The sequence below is a fragment of the Necator americanus genome, chromosome V (genome assembly GCF_031761385.1).
Source record: "Necator americanus strain Aroian chromosome V, whole genome shotgun sequence".
NCBI lineage: Eukaryota > Metazoa > Nematoda > Chromadorea > Rhabditida > Ancylostomatidae > Necator > Necator americanus.
Genome location: NC_087375.1, coordinates 4,312,202 through 4,330,265, shown reverse-complemented (window position 1 = coordinate 4,330,265; position 18,064 = coordinate 4,312,202). Strand labels below are relative to the sequence as shown.

The 18,064-nt window shown below is 36.7% G+C and overlaps 1 protein-coding gene across 2 annotated transcripts; it reads right to left on the bottom strand.

The window, feature by feature from the left end:
* Positions 1-486: 486 nt before the first annotated feature.
* Positions 487-17,119, bottom strand: RB195_012883 (uncharacterized protein; the record flags this gene model as incomplete). 2 transcript variants are annotated; one of them, XM_064202460.1, is made up of 24 exons in its annotated part: positions 487-523; positions 615-727; positions 1,741-1,847; positions 2,356-2,460; positions 2,546-2,657; positions 3,525-3,704; positions 3,828-3,927; positions 4,994-5,097; positions 5,361-5,524; positions 6,485-6,617; positions 8,067-8,201; positions 8,327-8,491; positions 10,214-10,327; positions 10,384-10,472; positions 10,882-10,950; positions 11,720-11,803; positions 11,865-12,016; positions 12,753-12,853; positions 13,993-14,062; positions 14,177-14,319; positions 14,376-14,486; positions 15,229-15,306; positions 15,960-16,034; positions 17,045-17,119. In XM_064202460.1, the coding sequence occupies 24 exons, from the start codon at positions 17,117-17,119 to the stop codon at positions 487-489; spliced, it is 2,616 nt and encodes an 871-aa protein (XP_064058340.1). The 2 variants fall into 2 exon arrangements, with proteins under 2 accessions (XP_064058340.1, XP_064058341.1); XM_064202459.1 differs by lacking the exons at positions 13,993-14,062; positions 14,177-14,319; positions 14,376-14,486; ... (1 more) ...; positions 15,960-16,034; positions 17,045-17,119 and having other exon boundaries at positions 12,753-12,838.
* Positions 17,120-18,064: the final 945 nt, after the last annotated feature.

Here is an 18,064-nt window from a genome sequence, read left to right as displayed (position 1 = left end):
ATATCGGTAGTGATCAGTTATTGATTGACTTGTTTCACCTATCATCTTTCAGTCACAACGCTAATATTTCGCTCAAGATCTTTTAAAAACGGGCAGTATTCGATAAAGGACCACGCTCATTTTAGAGCCCCCTATCAGTTCCGTTCAAAATTTTTTCTTCATTTATTAGTACTTTCCAGCTGTACATTACCGTATCCATCCCTAATACAGCCAATAACGTGCCTTTTTTTTGTTTTTTTTTCCTTTTAAATCAAATTATTAAAATATGACTCGAGTTGAGTGGTTAAAGGACATTTCAATATTAGATATTACTTGTGTAGTTCTTTTCACTTTTCAATAAAATTATAAAATTTATTATAATAAATTTTGTACAACTAGAACTGTGTGAAATCAAAACTTAAAATGGAATGTGAAGAGATTCAAAGAAAGCCCCCGTGATTAATTCTGTCTATTTTCATAAGCATCTATACCGCCATTCCAGTTTTCTCAGCCGGAGAACAATTTCCGAATTTGTTGAAACGCCCTAAAATATGATATTGATTTTTACAGAGATCAGGCGACAATTTTAAAACGATAAACTATAAAATTTTCCGTAGTATTCTGATCTCCTTCACCTTGCCGCTTTGGAGCTGAACGATCCTGGAACAGGTGAAGGCGGCGGTGTCGGTTGCTGAGCCTCGTCCTTCGATTTCTTCGCCGTGCCAACAATCGCCTGCCGATACGCATCCTGGAGAAAAAATAGTTCACCATTTAGAAAATGTGTTGTTGTCATAGTTTCAAATGGTAAACAACTTTCAGATGCTATAAATAGCAGTAGTGATGATGTCACAATGGGTGGGGGTTTAACGCAGTCGGTAAGAGGTTCCGCCCATCTTTCCCTAATCATCGCAAAAAAAGGCCTGGCGTTTAGCAATCCGCTTAGGATGCGCCATCAAATTCACTGGAATTCAGGATCGTTTAAGGTTTACGAACGTGTAACTGGCTCACACAATGACTTGCGGTGGCTAGCTGATGTGTCAATGAAAGGCTCGGTGAGCGCTGGGGCGGATTTGAACCTCCGCTCGATCGTGTGGGTAGCGGAACATCTTGCCCACTGCGCTACCTCCACCCCACTAAAAGGAGTCTCACACAAGAAAAAAAACAAGCTTACGGATATACATATGATAATCTCATAACAACAACATTTCAAGAATTCGGAATTCTTTTTGAATATCCCATATTTTAGTAATAATCACTAACTAAACAGCACGAAACGATTTCAAATCTTTCTCCTTTCTCTATTCGTTTTTCTATCGATATTATTTAATGTAAATGACATCCAATGATAAAAAAAAATAAAGGATAAAGTCACTGGCGTATCAATCCACTTGGGATGCGCCAACGCGTTTTACTGGAATTCGTAATCGATGACTTTTTGGAACGCGTGTTGGCCTATACAATGACTCGCGGGGGCCAGCCGATGATCAAGGAAGTGTTTTTATCCTCCATTGTTTTTAAGTCTGGTGCTAATTTATCGACCACGGAAGGATGAAAGGCTTAGTTTCCACTAGGGCGGTTTCGAACCCTCGACCGTGTGACTACAACGGACCTCTAACCGACTGCACCACACCCGCCCTATTCAATGATATGTTGACTTGAAAATAATGAGAACTATGTCGTTTTAGGACCTTTATTAAATGCAAATAATAAAAAATAATTAATTAATATAAAAAATTGATAATATGTAGAATTGTAGCTCACATCTTCAACGTCTGGTTCGTGTTTCGCAAATGGATGTCTTAATGCAAGTGATAGTAACTCTTCCTTTCTTTCACTTCGGAATGGGTTCATGAGTGCGCTGTGAATTGCTGAATGAGGGAGGAATTATAAGAGAAATATGAGGCAATAAGCAATGAAATGATGCAGTGACCCAAGGCAACCGCGCAGCGTTCATCTGCAGACAGCCTTTCATGAGAGAAATTTCTTGATAACCGCAAGAAATTTGAAGCAATGAAGCTTTGAATGGGACCTTATTTTCTTAGTCTTCATCATCAGATGAGAAACTCCACACAAGTTCTGTACGGGTTTTCAACGTGATGGAAAATGGAAGCCATGGAAAATTCTGTGTAAAAATAGTAATATTATGTAAAAACCATGAAAAAAGGCTGCATTGGAGCATCCAGAGAATAGATCCTCTTTCTAGGAATCTGAGATGCCTCTCCAAAAAAGTTGCATTTTTTTGAAGATTCAAATCGAAAGGTTAATGAGAATACGGTACCGGGCGGTGATCGATTAAAACTACTTCGCGAGTTAGTCGTTTCAAGGGATATTTTCAATAAAAAATAATTTTCAAAAAAAAATAGAAAATCAACATACCAATTCGTGTTCTCATTACATAATAAAAAACATCGAAATATACAAATAATGACATTGGGCCGAGATTTCGATTCCCTGCTGATCGTAAAATTACGTGTCGATAGCCTAAATTATATCCAACTAAATATTAGTACGGTGTCACTGTTTTACTGTGTTCTACACCTTTCAAACGAAAAAATACTGCTCGTACCGTTATGAAGTCTTTCAACAGCGAGAGTTCTATAGGCGAACGGTACAAGAATCCCATTCATTGATCGACGAAAAACACAAAACTGTAGAAATGTCATCTCCGAGAGCAGAATCTGAAAATTCGTATAAAAGCATTCGTATTCGTATAAAGCACGGTATAAAATCCAAAAATTTATTCCGCGGACGCTCTAAAATATTCTTTTTTAAGCCAGCGCTAAGCCCTTTTTGCAATGATTAGAGAAAAAAAAAACTATTTTGGATAAGACGAAGAAAAGAATGTCTATTTTTTATGTATGTATGTATCCTGCTGCTTCCTTCCTAGAGCCCACTACCGGGATTAAAAGAAATGTGAAAAAATAATAAAATAAATAAAATAAATATGTGCTGACACACATACTTACATACACTTAATTATTTGCATACGTTTACGTACATACATAAAAAACATTCTTTTCTTCGTCTTATCCAAAATAGTTTTTTTCCTGATCATTGCAAAAAAAAACAGGGAATAATATTTATAGATTAGCCAAAAGGATGAAAAATGTGGGAACGGGGTCAGAAAGGGGCGCTGCCGCCAGAATGCATTGAGAAAAAGTGTGCCTTGGTCCCGTGGCTTGCTATTGCTGCTCCGGAAAAGTGCGACTAATATTGGGACCAGTGACGCTGATGGTCCACCAGAAGCGCATAGTAATTTCAAACAGATATTTGTCGAAAATAAACGAGACATTAAGGACGATTTTTCGTTTGTGATAGCTGTATTTTAAAAAAAATGTAGAAATTTGAAAGGAATTTGTTAGCATTTCACTTAAGGAAGGTAGCAACAACCTTAGGGACAATATTGCAAAGCAAAGGTGACCTCCTGTACCACAACCACAAACATGACTCCTGTAACTGGGAAGCAAAATCCTTGAGTATATTGCAATAACGAGAATTTAAGTAAGAATTTTGGTAGAAAAACTGTTAGGAAAGGAAACCGTAACCTTTTCAAAAACCGCTTGATCCTTTTTGAAGTGCGTAAAAATCCCGGTGCTAGCAAGAGAGGAGACGCGAAAGCTTGCCGATTTGTCGTAAGGCGGCATACCGAATAATTCGATTGAAACAACGAATGGTGACGTTTCAGCAGCTCCTTCCGAATGCGTTAGAAACATCGAAGATAATACCTAAAATTAATTTGTTTACGCTTTGGAGAGCAGTTTCTGCCCCGATTTTTTATTTAAAAAGTAGGCGTTACGCATGGAATTCTAACAAAACCGTACAGAAGAAATCGGAACCGATCAACTCACGGTAACTTTTAAAGTGACGGGCATCCGATGTGGGACGAAACTATTGTATATGTCGAAATCCAGTGATGGATCGTTCAAACAGTCCGGTTTTCTCACATATCTGTAGCATTTATATGAAATTTTTTAACTCATACAGTTTCAACACATTACACAGAACACTTACTACCAATACCAGATTTAAAGGCATCACTCCACGAATCTAAGGTGGTACGGATTCCAGGTGGAGTATTCGTATACGGGATGGGAGACTATGGATAGGGGAGTGATTCCATTCATTTCTTCCTAATTGCCGTAAAAAACGGCCCTATTTTCTACAGGGAGTTCGACTGGAGCCTTGTGCGGCGCCGCATCTTCCGGGCTGTTTTTTACGGCAATTAGGAAGAAATAGACAGAATCACCCCCCTCTCCATAGTCTCCCATCCCGTATACGAATACTCCACCTGAAATCTGCACCACCTCAGATTCCTGGGGTGATGCCTTTAAACAATTGATTGAGATTTGAATAACTAGAATTTTTTAATTTTATGCCCGTGATGAGTGATGAATATGAGCAAAATTTGGTGCCCAAATAAAACAACAAATTATGTCCATGAACAGAGTTTTTTTTTAATTTATATGACAAAGAAAAAAGTATAGAATATATCTGTTTTTTTTTCTTGACTACAGTAGTCTCATTTTATCTCTAAATACCTTTATGATCAGCCTTAAAGGATTTGTAAATAAAAATTGCCCATAGAGAGCGTACAAAAACGTGTGAAAAAGCTGCGGTATTATTTTTCTGCCAATTTAATCCGCCTTGTTTTTTATAATTTAAGAATAAAGTTCATTTACACAAGTTTGAAATCACTCCAAGGACGCTGTCAACGTCCCGTGTGACTATTTAGGAAAAAAGAAAAAATATAGATATAAAAATAAAGATATATAGATATAAAAATATATAGAAATATAAATAGAATAAATAGAAAATATAAATAGAAATATAATAAAATAGAAAAAATATATATAATATAAATAGAAATAGAAAAATATGATATAAATAGAAATAGAAAATAGAAAATAGAAAATGATCTAACTTTCTGTATTGAAGAAGAGGGGTTACCCAAAATCCCAGGCGACATAGCACTACGATAAGAAATATCAAGGAAGCAAGGAATCTACGCGCTTACCCGCAGGACGCGGTCTGCTCGAACATCGCATGATTCATCAGCATTTCTGGACAATTTGTCTGAAAATTAAGCGCCACCATTTGAGCTCCCATCATCCAATGGATCTGAAAATCATCTCAAAAATTCTCACCGTCCTTGAGCGAAAAAAAAACGTAACGCGAGCACGGTGGATCAGTTTGAACAACAAAAATCTAATATTTGTTAATATTAATATTAATATTTATTTTTTATTTCAACAAATTCACTTAACACTGTTGTATAGCATATATAAATAGTCTGGTGGTAATAAATATATATACTGTACGTTACGACACTTCGTAAGAGAAAATAAATGGTAAATAAAATAAGTAAACTCGGTAAAACTTACATTTGGAAGGTAATTGTCGGATTTAATTCTCATGTTTGCTGGGAACACTCGTACAAGTCTCTTTGAGGTATGTTTCATAAGCTTGTTTCCGAGACGTTGATCCTTGTAAACCTTCATGGACGTATCCTCACCGATTGAACACATCAAGAACAGTCGAGGTTCTACTAAAAATAAAGAACAGTGGCGGTTACTCTACTAAAAATATCCGATCACTGGGGGTTCTTAAAGGCCGCATACCAGGAATCTGACGTAGTGAGGGAAATCGCTGGAATAGATGCTATAGTCGGACTTGTACGGTTTGAAGTGACGGACCCCCTTCATCTTTGTACGGTTGCGAAGTGATTTCCTTCACTTCTGTACGGTTGACGAAGGGACCCTCTTCACTTTTGTACGGTTGACGAAGGGACCCTCTTCATTTTTGGACGATTGGCGAGGGGATCCTTTTCATTTTTGGACGATTGGCGACAGTTGGCGAAGGGATCCTCACCATTTAAGCTGCCCCCCCCCCCCTCCAATGAGCTGGACCCCTTCACTTGAAGAGGATCCGGCTCCTCCCTATCGCACCTGTGACCGCTGGAAAAGCTAGAGATACGGTTGCAGATTGTGGGATCAGGGTCCACTCATCTCTCCCTAATCGTAGCAAAAAAAGAACAGCGTGAAAGACTCCAATTTTCACGCCGTTTTTTAAAATTAAGATTAGGAAGAGATGAAATGATTTCAGTTGCAACGCTCCACCCTCGTACACGCGCCGCATCCAGCTGCGTAGCGGTCAAAAAGCAGTGGGTTCTCCTCGACTATCCAAGTGAAACCTATAATAGGTTCTTGGGAAGACCAGAACGTACACATAGAGGAACGTTCTAACGTTCCTCGTAGGAACTAAAGCGGTTCCCACGCCGTTTTTTTAGAACGGTTAGAGAGGGGTGAGCGGAACCACCCCTGATCCACCAATCTGTAATCCCATCTGATCCCGCAATCTACGACCCTATCTCTAGCTTTTCCTGCGGATTCCCTCACCACGTCAAATTCGTGGTACTTGCTTTTTTTTGCTGCTTTTAAAGCACAACTACTGGGCTAGCACAATTAGTTTAACATCCCTAAATAGCAGGAAACGATGCAAAACCGACCGTCCCATGTATGCGGAGCTTTATCTGCGGTCAGGTAGTTGACCACATTTGACAGATCTTTCGAGGATGTTTCCTCTTCTACAGGACGCAATTGTCGCTCTCGTACTTCATCCTCTAACAACTCCAATTCACCCTGTAAAACAAAAAATCAATAAGGGAACTAAAAAGATACTTGAACATACAAACAAATAAATAAATTTGATATTGGATAATTAATCCAAATAGATGATTAAACAGTGGAAAGAAGGACAAAATCACATTAATGATTCGTTCTCTGTAGTTCAAAGTTTTCTTCTTTCTGTTAAATTTTTTTACTTCAGTAACATTCGTCCGTCATTGCAGTTACTATACCGTCATAAACAGACTTGAACAATTCACCCATAGACGAAAAGGTGCTTTTTTTGGCAAATTTAGCACCAATTCAGTTTTAGAGCTATATTTTAAAAAAGAAACAAAGAATAATAACAAGTACTAATAACCCCATTAGGTACAAAGAACTTTTTCTTGAAAAAACTAAGAGATCATGAAAAATTACAGTTGAAAAGTGTACGTCTCACTGGTGAGCCGTGCTGTCGTCAACGAATAAAAGACAACACGTTTGATAAAATATATAATATGTAAGTGAAATATGAAAAAATATACAATACATATAGTATAATACGTATGTAGACTTAAAATATATAATATGTATGTCTAATATATAATATGTATGCTGGACAAAAGCCTTAATTTGAAGGGGAGGAGGGGAACGTTCTGGAGGGCTTCTAAAGTGTACCCTTGATGTCATGTCTTTGTTTTCTGCTCTATTTCAAAGAAAGAGTTTCTTGACGGAGACTTTCGATGTTATTTTCTTAATTTTTCTAATTTCCGAATTTTTGGAAGTGTTTCAGGTCTTCCCTGACATCCTAAAAATCCACCTTTTGGACGAAATCCTCCTATTGCAAAGAATTCAGCATCGAAAATTTCACCCATGTATAAATGTATATGTGTAGATAATAGCATATAATTATAATATTTATAAAATATAAAATTACAAATTAATAATTTATAAAATCTATAAAATAATACTTATAATTCAAAAATATGAATAACAAATATATGATAAATAATACAAATATGAATAATAAATGTATATTAAATAATAATAACAAATATAATATAGAAATATATAAAAATAAATAAATAATAATATCTAGATATATAAAATGACTATACTGACTGATTGCAATTTTTGCCCACATCTCAAGAGAGTGGTTCCCTTACTTTTTTCTTACCTTCGTAACTATTTTAACTTGATCTTTTAACTTTGGAAGAACGTAATGTAAATTTTCCACTATAATGAAAAAAACTGAACGAAATCAACTTGGAGCTCGGAGCAGCAATTTGAAAAAAAAACGAATTTGAGGGCATAAGAAAAAGAGATAGCTAAATGAGACTATTTTTAAAAAAAGATAGCCAAACAATAACCAAACGAAATCTCCAGAAAAAAAAAACAAATAAAAAAAGTAGAAAAATGCTCAACATTATGACCTCATTTTGTATTAAAGGTTTGCAAGTATTGTCTAAGAACTTAATGACGTACTGAAGGAATCGAGGAGAGTGTGCTAAGTTTCCTGTATGCATCCGTTTGATCCTCGTTTTCGGGTCGTCGCTTCGCTTTAATGAGGATTTTATGTCTCAGCGCATATGGTGACGGTAGTTCTTGGTGTTCCACTAACTAAATTAGTTCATAATTTGCAATAACAAGTGTATATAACATTATTAATTATATTTATATGCAATGTAAGAAATAAATTTTGATTTCACGTGTCCAAATATGTTTTAAAAGGCTTCAAAACTTACCGGATGTGTCTTCAATGGACTGACAAGCAGATTAGGGCCGAACGATTTACGGAAAATGGTCACCATTTGCTTCTGCTGGTGTTTACTGAGATGATTTTCAATCGACAATAAAACTGGATACGGTGACGTTTTGAATGCACTTTCAGCAATTGCTGAGCAGACATCCTGAAATAAACAAACACCTTTTCAATAAACAATAGGGGATAAGGCGTCTGGCATTAATTAAAAAGAATAAAGTCACTGGCGTATCAATCCACTTGGGATGCGCCAACGCATTTTCCTGGAATTCGTAATCGTTGAGGTTTTGGAACGCGTATTGGCCTTTACAATGACTTGCGGGGACCAGCCGATGATCAAGCCAGCGTTCTTATCCTCCCAGACAGGTCTGGTACCAATTTATCGACCTCGGAGGGATGAAAGGCTTGGTTTGCATTAGGGCGGTTTCGAACTCTCGACCGTATGGCTACAACGGACCTCTAACCGACTGCATCACACCCGCCCCGGCATTAATTAATCTGCTTGAAATTCGCCAATTCGTTCACTTCAGTTCAGAATCGCTTGAGGTTCTGAGGACTAGCCGATTTCTCAAGTCAGTGTTTTTATCCTCTCAGACAGGTCTGGCGCCAGTTTTTCGGCCCCGGAAGGATGAAAAGCTTTGTTGACACTAAGGCGGTTTCAAACCATCGATCGCTTGTGTAGACACAACGCAACCTTTGATCTATTGCGCTACACCCGCCACAGCATTTCAATACCAAACAATTTTTTGGTGCAGTCTTACAGTCTCCATTGATGTTACTTTTTCAACGAATAAAAGCGCGGTATTGCACGAATTGTTTAGTTAGGTGTTGAGATCTACATAGTTTTTAAACCGCAGGTGACCTCAATTCCCTAAAAGAGAATTACTTAGCTTTTTGAAAATTCTAGCTCTTGGTTTCCACAACAACACACTTTTCCAAAAAAAAACGGCCCAAAAAAGTTACGATCCTCAAAATTGAGACACTAATTACTGTTCCCAAAATATTTCCGGTACGGAGATCATATATTTGGTTTTTATATTTTATATATTATATTATTATTAAATTATATTATTACATTATTATTATGTTATATTATTTTTTATGCAATTTTATATATTTGGTGAAAACGACATGAAGTTGCGTACGTACCATAAGGCGGCTGCGCTCGGAGCGGCGCGATGCAGCGTAGCGGTTGGGATCGAGGTAGGACCATCGCGAATTGCAGCGCTGCGTGGTGCTAGCAAGGCTTCCCGCTCAATCCCAACCTCCACCGCACCGCTTCGAGCGCAGCCGCTTACGTAAATACACTGAGGTTCATGTCGTTTTGATCCGACCATACCAGAACAGCAGCATAGAAAATAATTTTATCCCACTCTACTTGTTCACTCGCAATTCGATTACCTTCTGTATATTTACATTATTTACATTTATATTTATGTAATAATCAGCAATCATTGATATATCATATAATACTAGGCCTATCGTTCAGTTGAATGCGCGCAGCTTCGCGTAGCGCCAGTAGAGTTACGACACTGGGCCCTATACTGCCCAAGAGAGGCCCTAACATCAACATCGCCGTGATACGCTGTCTTTAATTTAAATTTAAATTTTAACTAATTAATTTAACGAATAAGAATAAAGACAAATAATAATAATTAATAATAATAGTGGTAAATGATTAGAATAATAAAAACAAATAATAATAACAATAAATAATTATTAATAATAATAATAGTAAACTAATTTTAACCTAGACAATGAAAATTCTTTTCTGTACGGTGAACTAAACTGGCTTCGGGATTTACTTTGGGTCCATGCTGGATAATTACTTCTTTTTCACCAAAATGATATTCAAGCGTATAAAACCCACACTCAATGATATCTCGTTCATTCTCATAACCGTAGATGGACCGTGCGTGATAACTGGTCCATCTGATCCATCCCAACAATCCAATTCAATACATCTACATCCAGAAAGAAGCACCTGTTAAACAAACAAGAACATATCACTTTCTATAAAAGTACATTAAATATGATTACCACCTGCCTGTATATCTCAACATCTGCAATAGCTTCTTTGTGTAAAGAATTCGGATTCGGAATGATATGTGCGCCTTTAACTTGGAGACCTGAATTTTTCCTCATAAATCTGTTATCTGGTCAACTCTGTAGACATGAATCGGAGAAGGTTTCTGGATTCTGCTCCAGTAAGCGAAAAACTTTTCACTCTACATCACCCCCGTTCCCCTTCTTCGCTTCGTTGAGATGCCCCAATGGGTTTTTACTGCAATTCATAATCGTTGAGGTTTAACTGCCCTGCACGGTGACTTGCGGAGGCCAGCCGATGTGTCAAGTCAGTGTTTTTATCCTTCCAGACGAGCCTTGAGAGCAATTTATTGACCCCAGAGGTATGAAGGGTTTGGTAAGCACTGAGATGGATCCAAACCTCCGACCATACAGCCGCAGCGGAACCTCTTACTGACTGCGCTACACTCACCCCAATTCAAATTTCATTTTGAGTGCTCATATTGTTCTCACCTGTACAATAAGTGTTATGTGACGAATTGATGAAGTATTGAGGAAGTGGGGCATGCATTGCATCGGCAACTGAAACAAGATATCTCGTCCACCCACGTACAAAGTCAACTTGAGATTTGAGCAATCGTAGCGAGGGTCCAATTTTCTGCACTCAAAGAATAACTAGATAAAGTCATAAATAATTAAATAATTGATAATTCCTTCTTGTCTTTTTATCCATTCATAGTGAACTGCTAACTTTTTCATTGTTTCACGTAGATTTTGTTCCAACTCGACTTCAAAATATCGTCATCGAATTCTGAGGATCAAATTCCTAACAATTCCAATCCCTAACCGTCCGATCGATTATCAATCTCTCACCATACACAGTGGATATTTTTTGAGTGGTGACCGCAGCACTATTACCTTTTTTAAATTTCCAAGGCATCACGTAGCGAAAACCTATTTTTTGATTCTCCATTTTCAAGGTGAACAAAAGAAAAACTGAACGTAACGTCCACACGACACCAGACAGCCGTCTAGAGACTAAAAGAAGTTCTGCCTATGTAGCGATAACAAAAATTTCTTGTTTGGATAGCAAATTCTACGTAAAGACAATAAAAACAGGTACCAAGTACCTTGGCGGAAGTTATCCATGACTCTATCTAATATTAAGTCTGTTGTTCAGCATTCATAACTTGTGCGAACCTTAAACTACACTCAACAACTGTCCTGAAGCGAAAAATCGGTCTCAGCAGCAGTTATCAAAGGTCTACTGCACAAATAATGTCAGAGAAAAGAAAAACGTTCGTGCAGCGAGCTTCCAGGAAAACTTGAAGGTTACATTCAAAAATCTTACCGTCTTCCAATGACACAGCCGAAGCATCGGTACAAAAATCGCTCCACAAATAGTGTACAAACGTTTCGAACGAAATATCTGCGTCTGAATCTCGAAGACTGAAAATTGCAGGAACAATGAACAGGAATAAATTGAATGATTTTACCTAAAGGGCACTCAATATGCTTAAGCCTTATATCCATCGATCTTTCAGTAATGAGTGGATGTCGAGCTTCGTTAAGACGTGGATCTCGTTGATAGGTTCGCAAAAAACGGAGGAAACTTCGTCGAGAAATATGATTTTTGTTCTCATCGCACCTAAAAAAAGTGTTTAACGGCTAACGTTGAACCCTCAAACTCCTAGAGCTGTTTTGTCCACATGAAGTGGTCAGGAAAAAAACAATAAAATTGTTGTTGTTGCAAACAACGCATTATTTATTTCTGTTCACATTTTGCAGCCTTCTTGCTGAAATGAAATATGACTTTAAAAAATTTTCAAAATACATGAGCTTCTCATTTATTTTTCCTCAAATGCACCAAATTCTTGAATTTTTTTTAGAAATCCGAAATATTAAACAAGAACATGACAATGAATGATCGCCAACAAACTAAAGAAACATTACTAAAATCCCCAGAAATGTATAACAACATAGAAGTACAGGGTTTTTTTTTTTGTTTCAAAACCCCCTGTACTTCTATGTTGGTGTATATTTACACCAGAGAATCGAAACAATATTTATACGTACTGCGCGAACCGGTGCACTACAACGGTGTAAACAAAAACATTCGTTGAAGTACATGAATGGAGGAAGAAATGGAAAAAGAATGAATAAAAGCGAGTCAATCGCAAAGAGACGTAAATCTTAGCAATCATTTAGCTCCATGTCTCTTTTTTAGAACTCAGCCGCCCTTGCTAGATGTATTATAATTTTATGTGAAACAAAAAAAAACAAAGTGAAATAAAAAGAGTTAGAGATGGAGTTTAAAAAATAAAATAATAATTTAAAATAGAGAGTTTAAAAGTTGAATAGTGGGAACACTAAAAACCACTCACAGTTCATCAAATACTTTTCGAAGTCCTCGAACATCTCCCATTCCGAGAACAATCTCCACTAATTTCCTATCTGTCAAGTCTCCCATTACTGGATAGCTTTCCTGGAAACTCTATGTGAATCACAGTCGGCTCACCTCTTTTTTTGAACTCATTCAACCTAAAAAATACTTAGGGATCCGTTCAGAGTGAATTATGCTATGTTGCGTAATATAAATATAATCGGGTCAAAACGACATGAAACTCGCTGTAGTTACGTCAGGGGCCTTAACCTAGTAGTAGCCTTAACTTAACTAAACTAGTAGTTAAGTTGCGGAATCTCGGGTTAAAATACCAGTATAGCTAAAGCACCACAAATGTTCCATTGCCTCGGCTACTTTAGTAAGAAAAATCTCCAAACCGGGGTCTTACATCGCGTCACAATGTTTTTCCTGGGCGAATATGATCCAGCACTACTGATTCCTTTTGATAAATAACCAAAAATTGCCTGACCTTCACAATAATAAAAAGAATGTTTTAAAGGCAACATAGCACGAAATTTACAACCTTAAGATCTCTCCAACAAAACATAGGGTTCGGAGAGGTGGGTTACGCAAAGGGGCGTCGTCACCCTCAATCCCCTTTAGTCGTTATGAAAAATGGCGTTGAAACAGCCTCGGTGACCGTTCTTTCTTACGAGGCACATCAGAACGCGCCGATCTTGATCCCAACATTGTCAGTTCTGTGTTACGTGTTACGTTGAAATTGATACCTAAGCCAGGAAGTCCTGTTAGTTCACCTCAAAGTCAAATTACAACTGCAAATTCTGAAGGATTCAGGAGCACTTTCCGATATTTCCTTTAGCGCAGTGATATTGGCAAGACTTGTAATCTTTATTTTAGAGAGGCTAGGTCCCACATATTTCTTATTGAAAGCAATGTGTCACGAAATTGACTTAATGTGAAAATGTGATGGAAAAACATAGAGTCTGAGGCAAACCGTGTAATCTTTATTTTAGAGGCGATAATCGTGGCCCCATGTATTTTTTATAAAAGGGTGCATAGCGAAAATCTACGGTCATTCTCGGTGTTTTGTACATTAGTGCATAAAAATAAAACATTCTAACTATATTAATAGTATTAATTACCAACTATGCTGAAATTATTGGGTTTCTATAATCTAATAGAATATTCTCTAACTATTCTATTCTTTATTCACTTCAACAATGTTCAATTTATCCGATGTAACTCAATAGAAACCTCACTTTTTTGGAATCCGATCGAGATTTCGTTGATGAAAAATTCTTGGCGTTTTCGATGAGTATGGCCTTTAAGCTGTAAAGATAACTTCGCTTAATGGAATTGAAACAATACAAAATTCTAAACTTGGCATACAAATTTTGTATGTTCGACCTACTAGATTAAATTTCATACAAAAATAATAGTTACTCGTCTTTTGTGTAGTGTTCCACGCTTGAAGCATAACAAAATGGAGTCAGACGTTTTCGTATATGATGAAGAACACCAAAATGACGTCGACGTGTTCGGAAGGACAAATGGAATAAGAATTCTGCCCATGTTTTGAGGTTTTTCTGAAAAACACACGACTGTTACTGTTAGCTCTCGATCATTCATAGCTATCGCTCACCACGTTATCTTCTAAATAAACAAATGACGTGAAGTTCGGATGAATAAAGTCCACATTATCGACAATTGTCAACAGGAGTTGATCGCTGTTCAGAAAATTTTTGATAGAAACCTTAAAGTGAAGCATGTAATGTGTTCTCGAGCTACAAATAAATTATAAACAATTATAAAATAATACTATAAAAGATTAAAAAAATATATAAAATAAAAGTGAAGTCACTGGCTCAATCCACTTGGGATTCGCCAACGCGTCTTACTGCAATTCGTAATCGTTGAGGTTTTGGAACGCGTATTGGCCTATACAACGATTTGCGGGGGCCAACGGCCATTAATCCATTAATCAAATCAGTGTTTTTATCTTTCCAGACAGGTGTGGTACCCCGGAGGGATGAAGGGCTTGGTTTGCACTAGGGCGCTTTCGAACCATCGACCGTAAGGCCGCGCCAGACCTCTTAAACCACACAAATCTGACGTGATATAGATTTTCACTGGTCAAAGACTAAAGACGGGATCGTAGGTTCCAAAAACGGGTGAGATCTCGCTCATTTCTTCCTGAGACTATGGAGAGTGGGGTAATTCCGTCCATTTCTTCCTAATTACCTTAAAAAACTGCCCGGAAGATGCGGCTTCGAGCCTTCCGTGGTGCTATTTTCTACGAGTTCTATTGGAGCGCGTCAGCCTTGTGCACGCGCCACATTTTCAGGGCCGTTTTTTACGACAATTAGGAAGAAATAGACGGAATCACCCTCTTCCCCACAATCTACGACTTTGTATATACCTACCTGAACCCCGTACCACCCCAGATTCCTGGGATTTTTTAAATATGACTTAGAAGGAAATGTAAGAGAACATACGTGATTTCTAGCGGCATATTTCCCAGTTCTTACATCGACAATATCTTGGATGTAGACGAAGTTTGGAGCTTCTTTTCTCTAGAATACTTCCAACAATTAAATTCAGAAAAAAGTAGAGATATCTTGAGCGGATTTATGGGATACGACTCAGTCTTATACCGCCATACTGTAATCGAGTACCTCCCTTCAAAAACTAGTACTAAAAGCTAGCGAGGGTCCCAGCTCGATCGCAACTGCTTCTAACGATCGCAGTCATCTACGCAACTGCGCTTGGTTTCAGGTCGTTTTGACATGGCAAGATCTTACAAAACCTTTCACATAGATCCTCAGAACAAGCATGAAAGTTTTTTAGGTAAGCATAATTTGACAGGATGAATTCCATAGCAATCCTGTACTTCTTCGAGATAGGACTCAGATGTTTGCTTAACTTTAGTTAGCTAGTACTAGAAGAACATTTATCTCTACCTAAATTATTCCAAGAAAACTTCTTTTAACACCAATGACTGGCTAGGTGAACGTTAGAACTTATAACTGCACTGGAGACCCTCCGTCGGATGTTTTCCGCCTATGTAGCAAAAAAATCCGATAAAATATCTCGTGAAACTTCTTCAGATTGAAGCAGCCGTAAAGATCTCAATTCTGGAAGTCGAAAACTCTAGGAGACAGATTTCCCCGCCTAAAATCAACGAAGAAGAATAAATTAAAGAGAAATACTACTACGAATACCCCACTTCTGGCATCCAATATACGATATGTCCATACGGGTCCACGCGTAGCGTCACAGTCTGAACCGCTTTCAACGGTTTCTGAAATACTTCTTTGAAAGCGCGAACCGAACGGAAACATGTAGCATATCGATAGAAATCCTAAAAGTTTTTCTTTATAGTGAACGCTGAACACAAGCAACAGCCTTTCATACGGCGAATTTCCTTTAGAAGAAATTCTGCTGTTTACTTAAAAATGATGAAAATAAGACTGTAATTGAGCAAGATCTATCAAATATCCTAGATGTAGTAGAAATTCCTACTTGAGCTTTTTTAATGAGTTTTTTTTTTGCCAAAGATGAGAAAAGTGGACAATTTGTTGCAAAACTGATAGTTGATATTTTCGGTCCGAGTTTTTTTTTTCCTTATAAAAAATCATATCTTTTTACTTATAGATATTTTGCATAGCGCTTTATAAAGTAGCAAAGTTGCAGTAAGTTATCTTTCGGATTCACTGTATGTGATTTTTTCTTGAATGGTCGCCTTATTCCAAAACATTGAACCTTTTGTACAATTTTTTCCATTATTCTTCTTTCAAACAGTTAGATTGCATAAGGTTTAATTTTATCGAAGCTAATTTTCTCATATTTCTGTTCCTAAACGATGTACCGCTAGAGTAACTTTTAATTTTTAATTACTTTTAACACGAATTTAGAAAAACACATCATGAATTGAAGGAATAAAACTAGTCTTCGCCAAAGTAAGGTTTTCCTCACTCGTGGGGAAATCCTTTATCTCGAAAGCCTGACCAATAATATGGCGGTTAATTTTTCACTCTCTTCCTCATTTTTTTGTGTTCTAATCACTTTAATAATAATTTCATATAAAAAAAACAACAGCGTTAGGAAGGGTAGAATTCAGATCTCTTTTCCAAAATTTCAGAAAAAGAGCTCTTTTCCGACAAGAATATTTTTGTCAGATCAACTAGGCCGGAAATTATCCACAACCCCCATATAATAACGGCACAACCATCGCTGTGATAGAAAGATAAGGACCTTATCAATAATCCTAAAGAAAACATTGAAAAACATTCGAGAAACTAAAACTCTTACCGACTGATTGTCTAAGAGAAGAAATTTGCTGCCTTTCGTGAAAAATGACGGAACAACGATCTCATCCAGGGTCATTAATCCTGAAAAAAGAAAATCTTGAGGAAAATTAAGATTATTTAAACAAAACACAAATAGTATGGAAACTAATGGTATCACAAAAAAAATAACAGTGCTGACTCCGTAATTTTCCGTCTATTCCAGAAGTTTGAAAAAAAAAACATTTAAAAAAAAACATCTCGTTTCATCTGGTAAGTATTACTATTCCAAAATTAGGAAGGTCTTTATACAACAGCAACAAAAGTTACCGGAAACTTAACGGAAACAGTAAATTGAAGAAAGAGTTAATATACTATGCTATAAATAATATACTAGTAATAATTCAATAGTACAATAATAATATAATATAATAATGTGATAATATAGTAATATAAATAGTATGCTAGTAACAATACAATAGTGCGATAATAAAATGGTAATATAATAATATAATATAGTAATACAGTAATATTATAATAAGATACTGGTAATAACACAATAGTACAACAATAATATAATAATATACTAATATTATAAAAATGTACTATACATATATAATGTTCTAATACACGATACTAAATTAAAGCCCCGAAACTATTCTGAAATTTTTTATAATGATTTTTATACCGTTATTGGTGTAATTTTTGGCATTGTTGCCACTATTTGGGACTGTTCACCAATCCGGTAAATTCTTAGGGCCCAGCCCGTGGCACTGGCTTCTTTGCCGTGTCGAGACAAGCTCGGAGATTACCAGAAATCTCATATAACTGTAACGTTAGAAAAAAAAATGAATTTATTTACATTTAATTAGGTCAATTATGCAATCTCCGTCGTTATCCAGGACCCATGACTTCATACGTTAGAAGTCCTATTATTCGTTAAAATTATTATTCGTTTCGTCCTATTATTCCTTTCGTCCTATTATTCCTATTATTCGTTTCGTCCTATTATTCGTTAAAAAATTACTATTAAAAAGGATTACAA